At 50.1% G+C, this 18,189-nt stretch overlaps 1 protein-coding gene across 3 annotated transcripts in view; it reads left to right on the top strand.

The window, feature by feature from the left end:
• Window positions 1-18,189, top strand: part of dennd5a (DENN/MADD domain containing 5A) — a 28,723-nt gene that overhangs the window by 2,317 nt on the left and 8,217 nt on the right. For 2 of the 3 annotated variants that reach the window (XM_047041298.1, XM_047041297.1), the window contains exons 2-9: window positions 9,032-9,103; window positions 10,039-10,148; window positions 10,343-11,033; window positions 13,594-13,781; window positions 14,964-15,278; window positions 16,373-16,588; window positions 16,694-16,928; window positions 17,960-18,110. In XM_047041298.1, the coding sequence (XP_046897254.1) occupies window positions 9,032-9,103; window positions 10,039-10,148; window positions 10,343-11,033; window positions 13,594-13,781; window positions 14,964-15,278; window positions 16,373-16,588; window positions 16,694-16,928; window positions 17,960-18,110 (1,978 nt within the window). Of the gene's footprint in view, window positions 1-9,031; window positions 9,104-10,038; window positions 10,149-10,342; window positions 11,034-13,593; window positions 13,782-14,963; window positions 15,279-16,372; window positions 16,589-16,693; window positions 16,929-17,100; window positions 17,191-17,959; window positions 18,111-18,189 lie in introns of all 3 variants that reach the window. The other variant, XM_047041296.1, reaches the window with a different exon arrangement.

Below are 18,189 nucleotides of genomic sequence, written 5' to 3'. Positions count from 1 at the left end.
ACCTCACGTGTTTGCCTTTGTGGTTGATGATAATAGCTTTAACAAAGTCCCTTCACAATGCCATAGTGACGCTGCAGCAAACCAACAGTCCAGTAACAATACTGCCACTGGTATGAATCTGAAACTCACACTCACCCAGCTGTAGAAGCCAAGAGTAGAAGTGTATCGAATGTGCTGTGAGGGAACCTACAGGTCTGTTGGATATGCCTTCACAATGATGACATTTTAGGAATGCTTGTTGGCATCTAAACCTGACCAGAGGAGCTTCAGTCTCTGGGAGGATAGGGAGAGGCTATCCCAGATAATGGCTCATGGCAGCCTTGCCGAAGCCTAAGTGCTGTGGCAGTGGCCAGGGGGTAAGCAGGGTTAAGATGTCTAAAGCTCCATGTGGCCTCTGCTCTGTTCCTTCTTCTCCACGGTGGCCCTGACTAATAACAGAATTCTACTTCGGGTGTCAGCCACCCAGAAAGCGTTAGCATTTGGCCTGTTTCTGTTAAGCCATTGGCTATCGCAAATGATCAAATTTAGCCTGTCTCTGTTTTCCCCCTTCCCCCTCTCCCCCTGACCCCCCTTTCTCCTGTCTCATCCCCCAAGTCCACTGTCAGGCTGGCTAATTACATGGGAGGGTATGCCGGATTTTTCGGTCTCTCTCTCTCTCTAGACAGACTCCATGGACGGTCAAACAGATGCGTTCTCTTGCAGCTATTTTGGTGGCTCGTGATGAAAGCTCGCCACCTCCCTACGCTCTGTGGAGTGACTCTTCAAGCTGTTATCGCGCCTGTGTGTGTGTCAACCCATGTGAACTTCCAACTGCCCCCCTCCCTCTCTGCCTGCAGAGCCCCCATAAGCAGAGCTGCGCCTGTAGCAGAGAGAGAGGAAGACAGAGAGAGAGAGGTGCTCTACAGCGCCAGTACAGCAGTCTGGAAGACTCACATGCACATTGGAAACTGACAGTTGAGCCAGGCTGCCAATGAGAGCAGACCAAACGAGTCATGTGCCTAATGGACTGAGCAACCCTGAAACCGCAGCAGGCAACCCTAACTGGTGTAAGACATTTTGGGAAAGTGCGTGTGTGTGTATGTTTTGAGATACGTGCGTGTGCCTGTGTTCAGGCCTCTTTTAGTTAGCATAGAGTGACAATCCAGATGCGTCTTTGGCTTCTATCGTTTCTGCTATTGTTTTCTTAGTTCTCTGCCGTTCACTGGTGAGGTATGTGAGAGGACTGCTTATGTTGCAGATTACCTCAAGGTGTGCAGAAGGCTGGGATCAGAAAGGAAACACAATTTAGGTCAGTTGTGATCATGTCCTGATTTTGCGGCCACATTCTGTGGTATGAGTCATACTGTTCCATTTACACTTCTTGTATTTGACTCAAAAGTTAAAGACAAATAGATAGGCCTGTGGACTTTCCAGAGCTTCGGTACAGATGAGCCTACGCAGAGTAGGTTGAACCATCGTTTACAATGAGATAACCGACTCCTTGTAGTTGTAGTTGACTCTTCGTCAATTGGACAGTTGTTCAACTGCTTATTGATGCCTAGGTGTGTGTTCAGTGACCGCTGAATGTGAGCTGCTGATCTTCAAACCACAGGGTTTCGTCATGTCACGTAGAGCCTATTCCTCATTGGGTAACTTATCCCTTAAACTCTCGTTCTATCCAGATGTGTCCTTCAGGGCATGCTATCCTGAACTGCTGCAGGAGGCCACCAGGAAATGTTGCTCTTGAGATCATATTTGTTATTAGTCTTGTTTTGCTCTGTGGCTGTTGAAGTTGTTGATCTCTTTTGTACGCAAGAGGAAGGGTAGGCTAGGTCATGGATTCTTCTAGTCGTTTAATGAACACACTGTGACTTGCCTCGGGTCCTTCAAATCGTCTTGAAGATGATAATTTTGTTTTGGGGGGGGGTTTTCGCTGTAAGAAAAACTGAATAACATATTTTCCAATTAATTCACAAAGCCCCCACAGAGGATTAAGTGCATTAGCCTACATTGTAATAAAGGCTGTTACTCACACAAAGAGTTGGATGACAGTGATATTGGTTCTAATGAAGAAGACATAGGTAAGCTCTCCATCCCAGGATACTGCTGTGGCCAGTGGAGTATGTGATTGGCCTCATGCTAGTCCAGATCATCATGAGGTCTCACTGGGAAAGAGAAGTCTCTGTTCTCTCATTGGCTCCCTGAGGTGGCCTGAAGCTCTCTTCTGAAGGATCCCCTGCTCTTCCTTTCCTTCCCCCTCAAAGAGAAAAGGTAGACATCGAAGGTTGATTCCATTTCTCTTTGATTTTTTATTGGATTTTTTGCACGAAGCTCCTTAACTGGCTTTATTACTTTCGTCTTTGTTTTTTGGACTCAAAATGGAGTGGTTGAAGTTCAGTTTGAAGTTGTGTTATCTCTCTGGGAAAGACCCTTTCCTAGCCCTTTTGATCTTGATGACATAGGCCTACTAGATACAAAAACTTAATGGGATGAAAGATAACTACGCCTTAAGCCAAAGTCACAAACACTGTTAGGCTTTCATCTTGGATGTAACAGATAATCATTCAGGTTCACATTTCCAGAAACATCCTCTTTGTTACAAGTTCTTACTTGATTTAGGTCTTTTTTCTTACTTGATTTAGGTCTTTGTGACAAAACCTTCCTTTATGTGCCAAATTGGGGTGCGGGATGAGGGACTAATTAGCATATGTATAACCCCCCCTCCTGCTAGGCTACTGTGATTGGCTGGCTCACAACTTGCACTGATTTTGCTGGTGGACAGACAGCTGAGGGACACACACAAACACACACCTATTCAAATGCTAACGTCCTTTGAATTTCCCAGGCCCCCCCTCTCTGTTAATCCCACCAGTGAATGACATCACTATGAAAGCCCCCCTACACACACTTCCAGACTCATATTCACAGTGAGTTAATAATTCATATGTGAGTTGAAGGAGCTCATGTTGTGTACATTTCCTTCAGGCCTCACATAATGAGGTTTAAATGGTGTTTTACTATCCGGTAGGGCTGTGGAAATGGTTGTATTCATGCATAGAAAGATGAGTCCAGGAAATATCTCAACAGTTCGTTTTTTGGCCAAACGTGTTGTTTTCGAGCGGCTTCACGATGTGCCCCGTCCTTTTTCTGAATTTTAGGAAGTTGACTTATTGAGCAATAGGTCTTTCCTGTTGATCGGCTGAACCAAAACCATGGGAACCATGAAACCACCAGACCGGAGGTAATCTGTTGAACCACCCATGCCCATAGACTCGCTCATCCAACCTCAGGTGACATGCCAAGCAATAGAGAATAATTTGACCGAACATCAAATCCTTGAATCCCACACAGAGTTTATGACTAGAGTAAAGCTTGGATACAATTCTTATTGCCAGCTATTTTGGAAGACTTACTTCCCCTCCGCTCCCACATTGTGAAATTGGGAAAGGTTTAGGCTGCAGCACAGCCCTGGAGCAAAGAGCGCTTTTAGAAAAACTGATGATGCCGTAAAAGTCCTTCATGATCTGCAGCTTGCCTGCCTGTCTGTCTTCCTGAGCCCTGCTCTGCTGAGAAAGACACTCTGTCATGAAGGGGACTTCTAGTTAAAAGGAAACGTGACTGGTTTATTGTGGTTTTACCACAGTAGAGGCCAGGCTGTGTACAGTTCGTGTTTGAGAGACTCACATGATATGAACACCACCCGTCTGTTAGACAGGAAGAAGCTTTAGCTCTGCTCTTTTATGTTGCCGGGTGCCAGTGATATCAAAACTAGAGGTTTCCTTGGCTTAGGTGGTTAGCCTAAACCCTGGTTTTAGATGTCAGTCTCTTTTTTTCTGACAATTCACAACCAACCTAGTATGCATTTGTCTTTTCATCCACAAACATCCACAAAATATTTACTTGTCATTCTTGGTATTTCCCGAGTGGTAACAGTCTGCACACAAACAGACATATCTCTGGAAAGTACAGAGCTTGAACACATGCAACAATTGTCAGTGTAAATGCCAAAGATAGATAACCTAAACAGTGACGGTGCTGTTTTGGCCTGGCAGTGGCAGATATTAGTGGATGTTATCGTGTACCGAAAGGTCTCAGTAAGTTAAAATGTGGAAACGTCTCATTTTGATACTGCTTTGTGGTGTTTGTATTGCGTGTCTGTAAAGTCCTTCTCATTTGCATGAGACCCCCTCCCCCCATGGTGCAGGTCCTCATGGTCTGTCTTCAGACCTGCCATGATGGGATGCCCCCTCTGATCTCCAACAGCAACATGGAAATATTAGCTCTTTTACTATTTGTTCAAAAGGCTTTCTAGTAAAATCAAGCCTCCATAAATCTGACAAAAACATTTCTGGTGGCTAGTTCACTGGCAGTTATCAAATTCAAATTGAGGACAAATGGTAGATACAAATGTAAAACATATACACAGTGTATGTCTTTTAAATTTGTATCCACCATTTGTCCATGTTGATATTATACCCTGTGGTCATTGATGTATAGTTAGCCTCAATGATTTAGATTTACATGTACATTTGATAAATGGCTCAACCGATATAGCAACGTTACAAATAAGAACAAATCTGATTGAACGGAGATTCACTGATTAAAATAGTTCATAGTTAACATGAACTATGAACTACTATGCCCTTTTACTGTAAAATGTCATAAGTTTTACATTTCTTGGGGCTTCTGTAATTTCTGTACATCAGTTTTCCATTCTTTAATTCATAGTGTAGGTACCAGTAAAGGACGTTGGTCCATTTTTGTGGCAGTGAATTAACGAGTGGGTAGGAGTATTCACGGTTTGACAACCAATAGATTTGTCTCCAAGGAAAAACCCAGCCTACCACCCCCAACTCCCACAACTGTGATTGGTTTACACAAGAAGTAGGATATTTACACTGAGGTGTTTGCAGAGTATGGATAATTTGCTCTTTCAGCATTTGTTGAAAAGGTTTTTTGGTATAAAGTAAGCCCCCTTTTCTATATGAAAGTAGATAAGGATTTGAGATTTGGATTTAGCCTAATCGGTGCCATCTTAAAGGTTTAATCCATGTCTGGGAAACTGGGCCTAGAAATTCAAGTGTTTTGTGGATTCTTACGAAGCAGTTGGGGAATGTTCCTGCCTGTATAGAGGTTGATATAGAGCCAGTACTCTCCTGAGTGGGGATCAGCTTTTTCTCCGCCGTTTCGGAGCGACTGCTGTGTGAGGGCTGACGTCCACAGCTGTCTCTCTGTCCACATGTGTTTGTGTTTGGCTTCCCCCGTCCTCACAGGAAACCGGACTCCGAGACTCAAGCGGCCAGCTCCTCTTTTCTGGGGCCTTCCTACTGGTCATGTGGTCCTCATGGGCCACGCTGTTAGAGGGTTAGACGCTGTTAGAAGGGCCCAGCATAGCCTGCCTGTCCTAGGAGAATGAACAGTTGTTCCTCACAGATGACTATTTGAGTTTTCTCTTTAGCTCGATCATCAACAGGTGATATTTATGTGGCTCTCCAAAGGCCATGACAAAAGCCTCCCATGCTGGTTCAGCAAGATTAATAATAAATGAACCAATAACCAGATGTTACCAAAGCATCCCTCCTTCTCTATCCCCTGTTCTTTTCTCTGGCACATTCATGAAGTCAGATGTTTTCCCTCTCACTACAGTGGGTAAAAGAAATGACAAGTGTTGATGTGGTGCTGGCCAATGGCGTGTGAGCCAGTTGAGACCCAGTTGACGGAGCAGAAACCCTTACGCAAGGGCTCCTCCAGGGTTCGGACGGCTGCCATGGAACTAATGGCAGCTGTCTGCGCTGAGTACCGGAGCTTGGAGCCCCTCGCAGCTCCGTGGCACGCCTGTGTGGAGGACCAGGCCGACTGGCTCCACGAGGGATAGCATGACGTCGTCTTTGCTGCACCGTCGGTTTCGATACGGCAGCAAATGCCCCTGCTGGCAGCCATGCTCCTGTCAGGCCTCCAGTCTTCCGGTCTCTTCCGCTCTCCGGCTCAGTTGGCCAGGGTGGCCATCGTGGTGGGGTTCTGCTCGCAGGCGGAGAGCCCTGGAGGGAGGAGGTGCTGGAGGCGAGAGTGAGAGCGAGACGGAGCGAGGGAGAGAGAAAGTGTTAAAGAGGAACGAGTGGAGGAGCGGTGACACATGAGCGAGTGGGCGAGGCTGTCTGTCACAGCTTACTTCCACACACTTTCTCTCATGGCATTACAGGCACTGTCCTTTCCACAAGGCTCGGGGCTAGCTTTTATGCCGGATCACAGAAAAGGTCGATGTTGCTAGTGTTTGATTGCTGTTTTCACTTGGGTTCAAAAAATACAAAGTGAACTCCTAGTACATGTTGAGCAATGTATGGAATAGTGTTGGCTGGCAAATGTTTTCAGTTTGTGGCATAGTGTCTTTACCACATTGCTTTGCGTTCTAGATATCAGAGTAGCATTTTGAGGTGTCTTTGATATTTGGAGTTCATCGTGTGAATCTGAGAGCCCATTGTCCTGTATGTTTCCCTGCTCCAACACGAGTATGCTTCATGCAAATTGTCCAGTATATTACCATAACAAAAAGTCTGTTTTGTAGGGATTGGCCACAATCGTGACAGCCATGATGAGTTTAGACAATGATGTCTGTAGGAGCAGTGAAGCCTAAGATTCTAAATAAATAAAAAAAGACTAAATGACTCAACATTGTAAACAAGCATATTTAATTCAGTGGTCAGCTAATGTTATGTTTGATTCGTTTGATTTCAGTTTTGTTTGTGCTGTAGACTGTGGTAGTGCTATAGGGTGGACGAACAGTTGTAATGTCTTTCCAGCTTGCTGTTTTGTGGATAAAGCCTCCCCACTATCGAGGCAGTTCTCACAGACCTAGTCATTGCGATGCTGCTGCTCTCTCTGACCCAGTGTGGAGAGCTGAGCTTGGCCTAGACCCCACTGACCCATTTCCCCCGTGATATCCTCCACCATGGCTGCGACACACGGGAACAGGCTAGACGACTCACGTCGCGTGTGTGCTGGCTGATGCTGAATGAGTTCAATCAACCTCAACAGTGGCTTATCAACACTTACAAATGCCCGTTGAACAATCGATGGGAGTTCACTTCAATTTTCGGAAACAAGGCCGATTGGTGATTTCTAAACTGACAGCGAGGGCCTTTGTGACTAAAGATGGGTTTTGAAGGCAGCTGACAGTTGCTTTACATAAAGCAAACATACACACATTGTGTAAACACTCCCTGATCATTCAACACTCTCTCTCTCTCTCTGTCTCTCTCTCTCTCAGTTGAGGGCATTGACGAACCTTCCTCGACATTGTTTGTGGAGTCTAATTATGGATATCCTGGCCTAGATTCTGACATGTGCTGTCGTAGACGACAGCGTGAAAGTAACCAGCAGATTAAGCTGTTAATCTGTCAGGTGATTCCCCTGGTTGGGTCTGTTTGGTCATACACCCTCTGACACGCTTCTATACTCGTCTGCCCCACCCATAAACCCTGACTTCCAATGGTGCTATTTCTGTGACGGTGACAAAGACTGTCTGAACACAATCGCCCGCCGAGCCAAAGACTGAACGGTAAACAATGAGCGTCGAGCTTGTCGCCCTCGCAGTGTTTCTCAGGCTTTGTCTCCCTGTCAGTGCTGAGGACAGGCTTCCCCGTGATGAACACATGACAGGACCAGGCACGAAGACACCATGAATAACACCTCTCCCCACAGCCTCCCTGCTCGGCACAGCCTCAGGAAGAGGCGGCTCCTCTCGCGGGCGCGGCACCGCCACCCATCGCCCGCGTGTCATCCCTGACTCACGGCCGCCGACTGAGCACGTCTGATAAAAGACTGGGCTCAGCCCTCACCACGTCGACCTCGGGCCGGCCTCATCGGCTCTGCCCCCGTGTGGCAGGGGGGAGCACGGAGAGTTCTAGAACCCCCCCCTCAGGAGAGGCCGTGTACTTCCCTCTGCTCCCCCTCCGGCCAGAGGCTCCCCTGAGCAGCTCCGACACGCCGTGTCTAACGTGCGTGACAGCAGGACCGGGGGAGGCCTGGAGCCAGGCCATGGCACAGACTGATCCACAAACCCTCTTCACGCTCTTCCTCGCCGTGCGTGAGGGTCTGTGTTGGCGTGCAAAGCGGGGTGGAACAGAATGAATCAGCTGCCTTGCTGCGTTTTCTTTCTTTTCTTTTTTTTTCTTCCTCTGTAGATTCATGAACGCCGGTGACAAGTAAGCCACTAACTCCATAGAGATGGAGGGGAGCAGAGCAGATTTCATTAGCTGCGTCTATCTCTGGCGGACTCGGGGAGGAACCCTATGTTATGCTTAGCTAGTACTGTAGAATCTCTGTTCTGTTACGCCACAAGGTTTTTCTGGGAATAAAGGAGCCAGTCCTCTGACATCCTCCTGACTGTGTCCACACATCTATGATTCAGTGTTTACCCTCAGGGCTCTTGAGATTGTCGTTCGTCAGGTCTGCTCGCTTCGGAGAGAGGCAAAACAGCATTTCATCTTTTTTCTTTTTTTTGTTTGTCACAATATCCTATTGTTAAAAACAAACCCCCCAAAAAGTCCCGACCTATTAACCTGCATCTATTTTAAACGTGCAGCCGCCATCTATGTCAAGAGGACTCTCTCTCTCGCAGCCCATGGATGACATCATCTTCCATCAGTCTCATTCTGTGGCTTCCACGCTCCCTCATGTCTAATTATTCCACCGATAATCCATAGCAGCGTCCTGTCAACAGGGATCACCAGGGGCCCCAAGGGCAGGGAACACTGCACCACACAAGGACGCTGGCCATCCTGCACTTAACCCAACCAGCTGGTTTAGACAACCAGCTGGTTTAGACAACCAGCTCACGCAAGCATATCCTCCCACGTTTCCACGCAACACACAACGCGTAAAGGACGAAACGTTCCCCGAGCGCCTCTCTCACCCGAGGGGCAGGAAGTGAGAGCCATCCTGCTCTCTGTGTGTGTGTGTGTGTCTGTGTGTGTGTGGGTGTGTGTGTACTGGTATGCACATATTGAGAAGTCGTAGCCATGTGTGATTAACTGTTGTTTCGTCTGTTGTGTAGCTTTATGCCAGTATATAGAGGCTACTAAATTCAGAGATGGGGCCAGAGGGAACTTGGCGAGTGCGGAAGAAGGTAACCCCCCCCCCCCCCCCTCCCCCCGCGCCCCCTCTCCTCCCTTTTCTCAGAGGATGAGCTCAGCTCCGCTTGTGCCCCTTTAACCCCACGCGCCCCTTCTTTCACAGCACTCTACTTTTGTTAATTTGTACTGTCTGGGTTTTTGTTTTGACTCAGTTCTGCACAGGCGTGGGGAAATCCAGGAGTCCCTTTTCTCCACTCCACCTCTCCTCTCACCCCTCCTCTCCTCTCACCCCTCCCCTCCTCTCCTCTCACCCCTCCCCTCCTCTCCTCTCATGCCCTCTCCTTCCTGCCCCTCTCCTGTCTATCACCGTCCTCAGCAGCTTCTATAAATCAGTTTGTTCTGTTTGACAATCACTCCCTCTCCCCCCTCTCACACTCAGCCAGTGCAAGCAGCACTGGTGATGCTTGGTCAGTGTGTATTGTCCCCCTCCACTCTAAATGACTTCTCAATCATGTCTTGGTGTGTGCATCAATTCTGCTTCACTGTGGGTTTCAAATGTACTGATTTGGTTTGGATCGTTTGTCTGATTCGCTTGGTGGGTACATTGGCTGTATTGTCATTAAAGCTGTCACGAAAACCATTCCCTGGATGAATTGCCAAAAGTATGGCTGCCAAATTTGACAGAGAGGAGCCAAACACAAACTCCGTTATCTGCCATGATCTATCTGGCCATTTTAGCAGTTGTCGTCTTCCGTTTCCCAGTACAGGAGGTAGTTGACAGCTTTATATGATTCAATACAGGCCCTTCTTTCGAAACACATTTGCTGGCTTCCTGTTTCCTCTGGAGGGGTGTCTTGTGCTCAAGCCTGCTTCTGATTTGACCTCCTTCCTCATGCTCCTTTGTCGCCCTGTAGGCCCTCCCTCTTGACTGTCTCTCTCTCTCCCCTCTCCACCCCCCCCTATCTCTCTCTCTCTTTGCGTGTTTCAGGTGAGAATTTTGAGCAGAGTCCCCTGCGGAGAACCTTCAAATCCAAAGTTCTAGCGCACTACCCCGAGAATGTGGAGTGGAGTCCCTTCGACCAGGATGCCGTCGGCATGGTGAGTCAAGTGTGGGGGAAAGGGGACTCGACGTTCCCTCATTTGTTGTCGGGGGGGAACGATGAGCACTAGAACGAGCAACGATCAGAGTGACCCTTGCCCTAACGTCTGCTTCCCGGTGCTGCTGTGTCTCATTCCCTCCCGTCTCTCCACCCCCCCCCCCCCCCCCCCCCCCCCCCCCCCCCCCCCCCCAGCTGTGTATGCCAAAGGGCCTGTCGTTCAGGACGCAGGTGGACCTGCGCGAGCCCCAGTTCCACTCCTTCATCATCACCCGGGAGGACGGCTCGCGCACCTACGGCTTCGCCCTCACCTTCTACGAGGAGGTGACCAGCAAGCAGATCTGCAGCGCCATGCAGACCCTCTACCACATGCACAACGCCGAGCAGTACGACATCCTGCACACGCCCGCCTCCCCCCCGCCCGCCGCCGCCCCGCGCGGCCTCCTCCTCCCCCCCCGGCCCCTCCCCGCGCTCCACGCCGCGCCCGCCATCTCGCGCCTGCAGCGCTTCAACTCCTACGACATCAGCCGCGACACCCTCTACGTCTCCAAGTGCATCTGCCTGATCGCGCCCATGGCCTTCCCGCAGGCCTGCCGGAAGGTCCTGCAGCAGCTGCACCGCGCCGTCTCCTCCCCGCAGCCCCCGCCCCTCCCGCTGGAGAGCTACGTCTACAACGTCCTGTACGAGGTGCCCCTGCCGCCCGCCGGGCGCTCCCTCAAGTTCTCGGGCGTGTACGGCCCCGTGGTGTGCCAGCGGCCCGGCCCCACCGAGCTGCCCCTCTTTGACTTCCCCGTCCGGGAGGTGTTTGAGCTGCTGGGCGTGGAGAACGTGCTGCAGCTGTTTACCTGCGCCCTGCTGGAGATCCAGATCCTGCTCTACTCCCAGCGTAGGTTCTGGGCCCAACCAGGGGTGGGGGAGGGTGGAGGAGGGGGTGGGGGAGGGGGTGGCCCCCGGAGGCCTAGCCAGGCCTAGGGGGGGGTTCTGAGAATCGAGGGGGGGTCTCTGTTTCCGGTTAGGCTGCGGTTCACTCGGTTACAGTTGTGCTGTGGAGAGGTCGTTCGTTTCCCGTTATGGGCGGATTATAAATAAATACATGTTGTTGAAGAACTCTTCTGGTTTCAGGCTGAGAGTGGTCAGAGGCTTCTGGGTACGTACAGTGGAACTCTTATTCAGACCGATTATGTAACCTATCAAGTGATTCCATTAAAGCAATGTGGTTCCCAGCTTGGGGAAATGTACCCCCCTTCACCACAACTGTGTGTGTGCGTGTGTGTGTGTGTGTGTGTGTGTGTGCTTCGGGTGCATTTGAGCTGGGGTAAACAGACTTGTCTTAAGCAGTGTGCTGTGAAGGGCCATCTCTGTTGGCTGTGATCAGTCCTTCTTTGTTCCTGCTCTGGCTCCAGACCCAGCCCAGAGCCCACACTGAGAGAAAGACAGCAGGAGAAAGGGAGAGAGAAAGAAAGGGATAGAGAGACAGAGAGAGAGACAGAGAGAGAGAGACCTCTGAAGGGAACATTCAACAGTTCAGGGTGAGGAATGACAGGCATTTGGGATTATGACATTGCTTCTTTCAGAAAATTTCTAAGCAGTCTTTCAGTACTTTATAATAAGCGAAATAGGCATTTGCTTTGCTGATGCTTCCCAAAGACAAAGCGCACGTCATTCCCATCCTGGAAGAGCACGAGTGGGAAGACCCACTGAGGGTGAGAGCAGTGCTTTGTGGATGTCACAGACAGAGCCTGGCCTTTGACGAGGGCACAGCACAGGCACCGCAGGAAGATTGTTTTCGGATTCAGGAGCCGGTGTGGTGGTTGGATCCATGACAGAGACGAGGGAAGGCAAATTGTTTACAAAACACTAGGGGGCTACACGGGAGCTCTCTTCAGGTGCAATGCTGTGCTGTTGCTAGGCAACCTTCGCAGATAAGGAGGATGGCCGTGATGCAGGACGACTGTGATTGGTTGGAGGTGACATCATCCTTTTTTTCTCTCTCCCTCTCCCTCTCCTCCCGGCAAGCTCGTCACTGCAGAGTGTGTGAGGGGTGTTGTGTAGAATGAAACCAGCTCTGGCAGAGGGACAAGGTGTCATTAGACAAGGCTGTGACACACACGCACACACGTTCCCTAGGCAAAGGATGCTCTCGACAAAAAAGGACATAAAATGAGCTCTGGCTCTAAAAATAGCAACATATTTCATGACGAGGACCTGGTCAATGTCTCTCCCACATACCATACATGAATCCCCTGAACCAAGGCTGTGTTTTCCATCTCTCCGACCGGATCAATGGACACTAGCCCTGGATGTCTGGCCGCAGCCCATATTGAGCTTTCATTCTGTTAGCAGAGCACTCAGATGGGTTGGGGTGACCTTATTGGTGGTGGAGAGTGGAGGACAAGTGGAGGGCTCCATCATCACTGAGCCTCATTAGATTTCCCCTGCTTGCAGATCTGATGAATGACCCTATTAAACAGGGCCTTTTTCTACCAACCAGATTAGCTAGCTGTTGTTGTCAAGGGCCCGTGATACATGAATCAGTGTGTGTGTGTCTGTGTGTGTGTGTGTGTCACAAGGTGTTACTTTTTACTGAAAGGGCCTGTTGTTATTGTCCAGGGTCAAAGCAGACTGGCTGGATTAGTATTCCTGTCCCCGAGTCCTTAGCCCTCATCCTGGGAGAGGTGGCTGGGAGGGAGGGGGATAGCCTGGAGGGTTCTGGGAGGCCCGGAGAGAGGGGTTGTTCTGGGAGCAGGAGAAGGCCAAGTGAAGGACTAGAGGAGTTGTTTTGACAGTGGAACGGGAGCCAGGTGGATGTTGCTCTCTGAGTGATCTGATGGAGCAGGAATGGAGCTCAGCGGGTCCTGATGGAAGCGCTTGACAGGAAGTGGAACGGTTATCTGGCGCATTCAGTGATAATAATGGAAGATATGATATGAGGACTGAATAAGATCACAATTGTTTTTTCTTGTCAGCCATATTTGACTTACATTCCGATGATAAATGGTCTTCTGGTGTCTAAATGCGTGTGTGTGTGTGAGACAGATGTGGAAGACAGTTTGTCCATCTCACCTAGAATAGTGGGTCTGTCCGTTCAGGCTTAGAAGCATAGACAACCGGGTGATTGGACAAAGTCTCCATCCACAGAATAATAGCCAGTTCAACACTTACTGACTGTAGCTCCGAGGCAGGAAGGTCAGAGGACAGTGAATAGGAGGAAACAAAGATAACATACCGCCAGCAAATGTGTTACTGTTCACACTCAGGTAGATACTACATCATAGACTGTCATCAGAACACAATATAGTGTACAGTAGGAGCATATACATATATATATAGATATAGATATGAAAGAATGTCATATATATAGAGTACATGAGCAGATAAGGCCACATCTGATCTAATGACTAGGATGAACACGAGCACATCTTAAACCCCTGCCGTCTCCTTCCCAGACTACCAGAGGCTGATGACGGTGGCGGAGAGCATCACCGCCCTGATGTTCCCCTTCCAGTGGCAGCACGTGTACGTGCCCATCCTGCCCGCCTCGCTGCTGCACTTCCTGGACGCCCCCGTGCCCTACATGATGGGCCTGCACTCCAACGGCCAGGACGACCGCACCAAGCTGGAGCTGCCGCAGGAGGTAGCAGCCGCGCACGGCACTCCCCCCTCTCCGCACGCACGCCTCGGCTGGCTCTCTCGAGCTGAGCCGTTTTCACTTCACCCGACGTCGACATATTTCACGTGGAAGACTCACCCGGGGCTGACGCCATCGTAGCGGGTTCCTTCACCCCACCCTTTTGAAGTGCTGACTGTCAGGAACAATAGCGAGTCGTCGCTAATCTGATTGTTGTGTGGAGAATGCGCAACAGAGGCTTCCCCTCTGGACACCCCCGCCTGTCTAATCTCCTTCATCGCCTGTTTTATGTGTGACAGCGTGAAATTGCTTAATCTTGACAGAGAATCACAGGGTTTCTCAAACCAGATTACAAACCAGCCCCGGCTCTCCACGGCTTTGTTTATTCCTCATTTTCATCTAGCCTCTTTTATTTTCTCTTTAAAATAAACACAATAGAGGTGTTGGAGGAGGGGGTGGATAAGAACTACTTTAATTACAATAGCCTTTAGCGGTCTTGTCCTTTGGAAAACGAGTTTCCAAGTTGTTATTCCGTTTTTTTTTGTTGTTGCATAAAATTCTGTAGAATAGATAGAATCAGCATTTCCTAAGGTTGGGTTGTCCTTTCTCCGGACAACAGCCGTCTTTGATCATGTTGTGGCGTGCCCGTGCTCTTACTGTTGATCAAAACAAGCAGCTGTACTCCTGTACACATGCCTTGTGCGTACGTAGGCTTTTCATCCTATAGCTGACGCAAGCCGGGAGGGCGGTGGGTCCTCGTGCCAAATGAGCTTTTACACATCTGGAGCAAGTCCAATGTGTAGAGCTTGGATGCAGTGCTAAAAGCCTGAGAATTTGTGAATTGATGACTTTGTCAGTCTCCATTTTGCTCCATTCATGCATTGGCTATTTTGACCTCATAATACACTCACTGAGCCATGAATGCCAGAAATGAACATTTTACTGTCAACGGTGAGTAGTGTATATCAACACCAGATTAAACCTTTTTTGGGGGGGTTTTAATTAACTTAGTGCACACTGTCGGTGCTGTACTGCACAGTCACAGTGTGCTCTGTGTGTCCACCTAGTGGACAAATGTGGAAATACATTTACCCCAACACTCCTACCTGCGCATTTCCCATTCGATTATTTATCTATCTACCGCATAACCCATATCCATTCCTAATCAGACACCTCATGTGATTTCAGGCCAACCTGTGCTTCGTAGACATCGACAACCACTTCATCGAACTGCCCGAGGACCTGCCTCAGTTCCCCAACAAGCTGGAGTTCATCCAGGAGATCTCCGAGGTCCTCATGAACTTTGGGGTCTCTCCCGAAGGCAGCCTGCGCCGCAGCGAGGCCCCCGCCAAGACCAGAGGCTTCCGCTCCGTCGACGTGGTGAGCGACAAGCGCAATGGGAACCTGGCGGGTTCGCCCCTCAACTCCTACCTGCTGCGGGAGAACGAGACCATCGCCAGGCTGCAGGCCCTGGTGAAGAGGACCGGCGTCAGCCTGGAGAAGGTGAGGGCAGGACGTTCCCCTACGGGAGCACGTCGTTACTCGCCAGAGAGACAGCCGGGGGTCGTTAGGAGAAGGGAGAAAAACCCGACAAAGATGTCTCCCACACCCCCTGCTGTTGTCTCGTTTGCTTTAGTCTCTGTCTGGATCAAAGTGTTCCGTTTGGCGCCCCGACGGGGGGAGCTCTGCTCCGTTGCCGTCAGCACTGAAAATTGGCTGGTGTTACGCAACCTAATTGCCATCTGGTCGGAACACGACACAGAGGGCAGCCGGTGATAGATCGTAGCGCTCCCGCAGAATCCCCTCGCCTCGCTGATGAATGGATAAACAACAAGGGGCGCTCCGCCTCCCGTCTCATCGAATCTCTGGGCCCTAGGCAGCTTATGGATCGGTGGGGAATATTAGCTTTCCCTGAAGAGATTGCCCCCATCCAGGTTGCCTGTTTACAACTGGAGGCCGTGCCCCTGTCGTGAGGTCCCCCGCTGTAGCGGAGTCATGGGGAAAGGGCCAGAGGTGTCACGTTGTTGACATGAGGAAAAGGCACCTGCTCAATCAAATGGATGAAACGTCAACCTCGTGAAAAGGATTAGGGGACAGTGTGGGTGTGGCTCTGCGCTCTGTCACAGGCCCGGTAAGAGCTGTTGACAGGGTGACATTTCAACTCGGGAATGTTTTTCCGTTTAAATTTGTTTGGGTCTTGGTCCATAAATCAAGCAACTGTGTCAGACTTCCTTTCCCATGGCCCTATCAGTTCTCTGGTATGCAGTGTTCATACTGAGAAAAGATAACGCGAAGGAGACCAGGGAATGCGACTTCCTACACATCATCACCTACCGTGTGTCCTCTGCTCTTAATCGCAGGAATGTTTGTGTTGATACTCGAACGTTCTGCTGTATAGAACTGTCGTGGCTTCAGTGCAGTATACGAGACAAAAGGTTCCCCCGGAACAATAACACTCACTGCTCTCTCCATCTTTCTATAACCTATTGTCTGTCTGTGTATGTGAATGTGTGCGTGTCTGTTTGTCTGTGTGTGAGTGTGTGTGTGTGTGTGTGTGTGTGTGGTGTGTGTGTGTGTGTGTGGTGTGTGTCATCCAGCTGGATGTGAAGGACGACGCCAGTGGGAACAAGGACCCGAGGGCCCAGTGTGACGAGGAGGAACTGAGGATGCACCAGCTCAACATCCAGGTACGGGAGGTCTTCTCCAACCGCTTCACCCAGATGTTCGCCGACTACGAGGTGTTTGTCATCCAGCCCAGCCAGGACAAGGAGTCCTGGTTCACCAACCGGGAGCAGATGCAGAACTTCGACAAGGTGAGCCTCCTCGAAACGTTTTGATACTGATCCTGGGAGTTTCCTTCTTCGACGCACAGTTCAGTTCACCTGGTTTCAACCTTTTCCCTTTTTTGTCCTCTCCAGGCCTCCTTCCTGTCGGACCAGCCCGAGCCCTACCTGCCCTTCCTGTCCCGTTTCCTGGAGACCCAGATGTTCGCCTCCTTCATCGACATTAAGATCCTGTGCCACGACGACGAGGACAAGGAGCACACACTGAGGGTGTTTGACGCGCGCGTCGACAAGATCCGCATGCTGAACGTGCGCACGCCCACCCTGCGCACCTCCATGTACCAGAAGTGCACCGGCGTCGACGAGGCTGGTGAGACGCACACTTTCACTCAGCCAGTGTAAATACAGGGAGGTTTGGAATCAGACTCGATGCCAGGATAGTGTGTGTGTGTGGGGGGGGGGGGGGGGGGGGGGGGGGGGGGGGGGGTCATATTGTCCTGTTGTCTTTGGTTGTTGACGATTCATGACTGTTCTTGTTTCAGATAAACACCTTAAAAAGCGGTATGAGAAAGTCGATTTTGTCGCTCCCCAACCTCACCCCATTGGTCTAGAGAGCCACAATGACGAAGCTAGTAAATCATTTGACCTTGTTTCTGTAACTTGACTTGGTGGTGGGGTCATGTTCTTGCATCGCCACTTTCTTCTTGGGTGGATAACCTTTCACTAGCTCTCATGCTGGCGACTCAGACAGTGGCCGAGTCGAAGGAATCCGAGCCTTATTGTTTGGGCTGCTCAATTCTTCTCTGAACGTTGACGCTATGCCTCGGTCTGTGTTTGTGCTCGCCCGGGATAATAGGACTCTGTGTCGGCACTTAGCCAGTGTCATGTGTGATGGTGGTGATGGGGATTGAGTGGCGATTGCTCACAGCATGAAGGTGTGTGGGTGAGGAGCAGGTCGGTCAGAGAAGCCTCGGTGCAGCTGCTGTGTGTGTGCGTGTGTGTGTGTGTGTGGGGGGGGGTGAGGAGCAGGTCGAGGGCTCAGTGCTTGCTGTGTGACTCACACCAGCTTCTCTCAGTGGAGTGGGTTAACGGTGACATAAGACTCTTTAATATCCCGTGATGATGCTGATAATGGGGCTATCAACTCCCTTTCAAAGTATCTCACCATCATCTGTCTCACTCACTCTCTCTTTCTCTCTTTCTCTCTTTCTCTCTCTCTCTCTCTCTCTCTCTCTCTCTCTCTCTCTCTCTCTCTCTCTCTCTCTCTTTTCTGTCTTCCTTTCTGTGTCTCTGGTTCTCGCTTTCTCCCTCACCTTCTCTCTTTTTCCCTCTCTCTTTGTCTCTCCTCCTTCTTCCTCTCCCTCTCCCTCTCTTTCTCTCTCTCCTCTTTCTCCCCCCCAGAGAAGGCCATTGAGATGCGCATGATGAAGATCGACCACACGGCCCTCCACCCCCACCTGCTGGACATGAAGATTGGCCAGGGCCGCTACGAGCAGGGCTTCTTCCCCCGGCTGCAGTCTGACGTCCTCTCCACCGGCCCCACCAGCAACAAGTCAGCACCTCGCTCCCTCCACCAACACAGGAGCACCCACACCAGAAACAATCCAAAACACATACTTCTAGCTCTCCTG

This window comes from Hypomesus transpacificus, chromosome 19 (genome assembly GCF_021917145.1).
Source record: "Hypomesus transpacificus isolate Combined female chromosome 19, fHypTra1, whole genome shotgun sequence".
In the NCBI taxonomy this organism is placed as follows: domain Eukaryota; kingdom Metazoa; phylum Chordata; class Actinopteri; order Osmeriformes; family Osmeridae; genus Hypomesus; species Hypomesus transpacificus.
This window is presented reverse-complemented; position numbering and strand designations above follow the sequence as displayed.